This window comes from Odontomachus brunneus, unplaced genomic scaffold (genome assembly GCF_010583005.1).
Source record: "Odontomachus brunneus isolate Ranch 3 - 2012 unplaced genomic scaffold, Obru_v1 Obru_scaffold_177, whole genome shotgun sequence".
Taxonomy (NCBI): domain Eukaryota; kingdom Metazoa; phylum Arthropoda; class Insecta; order Hymenoptera; family Formicidae; genus Odontomachus; species Odontomachus brunneus.
Window position 1 is genome coordinate 414,584 of NW_022639627.1, and position 3,491 is coordinate 418,074.

The window sequence follows — 3,491 nt, forward strand, 5'->3', positions numbered from 1 at the left end:
TATATATATATATATATATATATATATATATATATATATATATATATATATATATATATATATATATATTCATCAAGATATTGAGATTATCGCGAATTTGCAGTTTGTGCTTTCTCAGCTGGAATGTCGAGGCGTCGATTTCTGAACGGGTTTCTAAACGACCTGGCGACTTATTATCGATCTTATTCTCGCGAATGAAGTAATTCTCAGGTAAATGTGATCATTTACTGTTTAAACATACCTTATCGAGAAACTGCAGCAGCATAATACTGCACAAATTGCTGTATATCTAGTGGTATTGAATATACCTCGCGAAACATAAACACTACGTTGAGCCTTTTGAGAGAGAGGAATGTTTTTACAAGAAAATAATTGACTGCATTTTTCCAATAGCGCCATTACTCAGAAGATCGGGATATCAAAAGGATACCGAGTGCAGAAAAGTAATTATTATTATTCATTGCACGTCTAATTGGACGCTCAATGAATAATTATTTAATTTAAGTTAGCTTTTTCCTCTGTATACAGAGAACTCCAATGCCTTCCGGTTAGGATACTTTGGCTTCGGACGCGTGTACTTTTGTATCATGTACGGGAAAAACAACTCTGTTAGGATAACTGAATTTTCTGTTATCCGGGAGCCGGATGAAAAATTTGGTTGTAGGAGTAAAAAAATTCCTGTACACTGAAAAGAGGATTTTGGTAGAAATCCTGGTAGAATGAGTGGTAGAAATGAGAGTTTGGTAGATCGAGCCATAATTTGATTAAAATGGGATCAACCAAAAATGCAAATGGCAATTGCAACATTAGAAAAATTTACTTGCCGCTATGTGTCTTGTTTTCTCAATAATGCATGTACTCGACACACAAGTGAAAAACACATAATGCACCAACTACACACAAATTGTGTGTGCCAATACAAAAATAATTTGCTCAGTGTAGGAGGTTCTTGCTCAGCTAATTGTTTTTAATTATCTTAGCCGAGCTTTAAGGCAACTGAATGCTCAGACGAATGTTTTCAGTCACAGAGATGTCAGTTTTCGTCAACGAGTTCTTCTTAGTTCCCATTTGCTCGCACGAATCGAAATCCTTCTCCCATGTGACTATCAACTTTGAGAAGAATCAGCGATCGAGTCACGTTAGATGCAACGGTAATATACACAGTGAATATAACTACTATGTATATATGCATAACTACTGACGTATTTAATGCGATTGAGTTGCCGATTCTTCACAGAACAGACAGATCTCACGTAGAAATATGTAGATACAAAGTGTGGCCAAGACCGGAATGCATGATTGGAGTTCACTACGTGGGACTTGGCAATTTCATGATTTCCATTCTATGAGCGGATGGACACTCGACAAGTGACCAGAGAAATAAAAGTGCGAGACTTCACTTTACTCGGACAATCGGCGGGTCTATCGGAAGCTATCAACGGGTAGCGTTAAAAACACACTGAGATACTCGACGATAGTATACATATATGCGACTTCTCGCTACACTCCTCGTCCCCGGCCCCTCTCTCTCTCTCTCTACTCCTCTATATGTATGTGTGTGTGTGTGTGTGTGTGTGCACTATCGATTCACCTCGCGACCTTGTGCTTAATTGAATTAGTATCGGGCTAAAAAAGGATGACCTTGAGTCAATTAACGGCGGGATGGAATAAGACGGAGTGGCGCTCGCCACTCGCAGTAGCGACAAAAAGAGAAAGTTCCTCTTTAAGCCGCGATTAATCTCCGCGGTTATGATCCTCTCAACAGCCATATTTCGCGAGCATGCCCGCTGCGAAGTGGCGGCCGTTAATTTCTGCCGACACTTACGGAAAATCGACGAGATTTCTCAACTGCGGTAGTCAACAACTTGCCAATTCGCGTTCTCTTCTCTTTCTTTTGTTAAGTAAACATCATCTTTTCCTAATCAGCAGCATCAGCTCGTGCAAGAAACAAATATTTAATATTATGCCGAGCTGATCCACGCGGAGATTACTTTTCCGATAAAAACCTCAACAGCGAGCAATTTCTCTCCGCGAGATCGGTGAAACGACGTTGCGAACAAGTGTGTGCACGTTAAACCCGACCATTTATCAAAACTATACGTGAGAGCAAAAATATCTAAAAAGTGAGAAACACTCGGTGAGTACTAATAAACTCGCTTGTTCTCATATTTCTGCACTGAAAAAACATTTTTCAAGCGAGAAAATATATATTTTCAAAACTATAACTTTTCATGGATGAAGCAATTGTTTACTTTATTCGAATTAAAAGTATATGTGAAATATTTATACATAAAACCGAATAAATACCCGCCAAATATCTTTTACTTTTTAGATCCTTCTTGTCTCAGTATGCGCTTTAATCTCCATCTCTTGATTTCCGATAATTCAAATTTTCGCCGAAGGGACACGTGATTTTCCGACCGATCGTCGATGCGTTCCAATTTTGAACCTGAGTTACCATTTCCTATAGTAAACGTAACATGAACCATAGAACTATGGTAACCAAAGTTGAATTTTGGAACGCACTCCATGCCACCGACACACACTGCAGACCCAAGTGTGCATCTTCGAGCGCATAAGCGTGTAATTTGTAAGCTCATTTGTCTCTTGCGACTTGAAATCACGTCATTTGACGTAAGACCTAACAACTGACTGACGTGTCTATTATCAACTGGATATAAACTATCATTTGACAAGCGTGTGAATTATCAACTGGATACACATTCAGGCGTCAAGTGGCGTGACTTGAAACAGCGGAGAAAATAGAAGTCCAGCCGAAATGACGCACTTGGTGCCACGGCGTGGACGATTTGCGCGAGCACGCGACGCGCGTCCGAGACGATTCGCGTCGGGTAATCGCGAGGCGCATCGCCGTGCCAAAATCGAATTTCGGCGCGGCAGCGCGCGCGCGGACACGGCAAGTTCGGCGGCGATCGAAGAAGCGGGTCGGCACGGCGGAGTGAAGCCGGGGAGAGAGTGCGGTGTGATGCGTACCAGTCTGCGGACGCGCTGGCGAACCGTCGGGCACGACGATCTTGGTCTGCGACTTCGGCGTGCCCTCGCTCATGGTTTCGACGCGTCTTCGATTTTCCGCCGGACTCCGGCCACCGGGGGTGGCAAATGCGAGACCCCCTCTTCCAGCTGCCGCCCGAAGCTCAGTGCCGTGGCACGCTTCCCCGATGCCCGCGCGGATCGGCGCCTCTCCTCTCGTCCGAGCGAGATGCCTCCTCGCAAACTTCCTCGCTCGTTCTCTCAAGCCGATCGCACGAGTTTCCCAGGGGGATTTGGTTCACGCGCCGCCGTTCACGACCGCGTCCCTCGCTGCGACGCTGACCTCTCAACGCTGATCCCGCTCAACGATCCTGCCAAGTAGATCTCGCCCGTGAGGTTGGGCGGCGGAGTGAACGCGATGATTCGCCGCTGATTGTTCTCTCGCGAGAAACGATCCGAGCGTCTGTAGCCGTAACATTCGTCGACGACGATCGTGCGCG

The 3,491-nt window shown here is 44.4% G+C and overlaps 1 protein-coding gene across 8 annotated transcripts in view; it reads right to left on the reverse strand.

Moving 5' to 3' along the window:
- The window catches only part of LOC116851547 (solute carrier family 12 member 4), a 133,390-nt gene that overhangs the window by 34,880 nt on the left and 95,019 nt on the right, over nucleotides 1-3,491 (reverse strand). The window contains exon 1 of one of the 8 annotated variants that reach the window (XM_032831050.1): nucleotides 2,995-3,482. The exons of the other annotated variants lie outside the window; for them this stretch is intronic. Within the exon in view, the coding sequence (XP_032686941.1) occupies nucleotides 2,995-3,067 (73 nt within the window). The 5' untranslated portion in view covers nucleotides 3,068-3,482. Of the gene's footprint in view, nucleotides 1-2,994; nucleotides 3,483-3,491 lie in introns of those variants that run through there. 8 annotated transcript variants of the gene reach the window in all.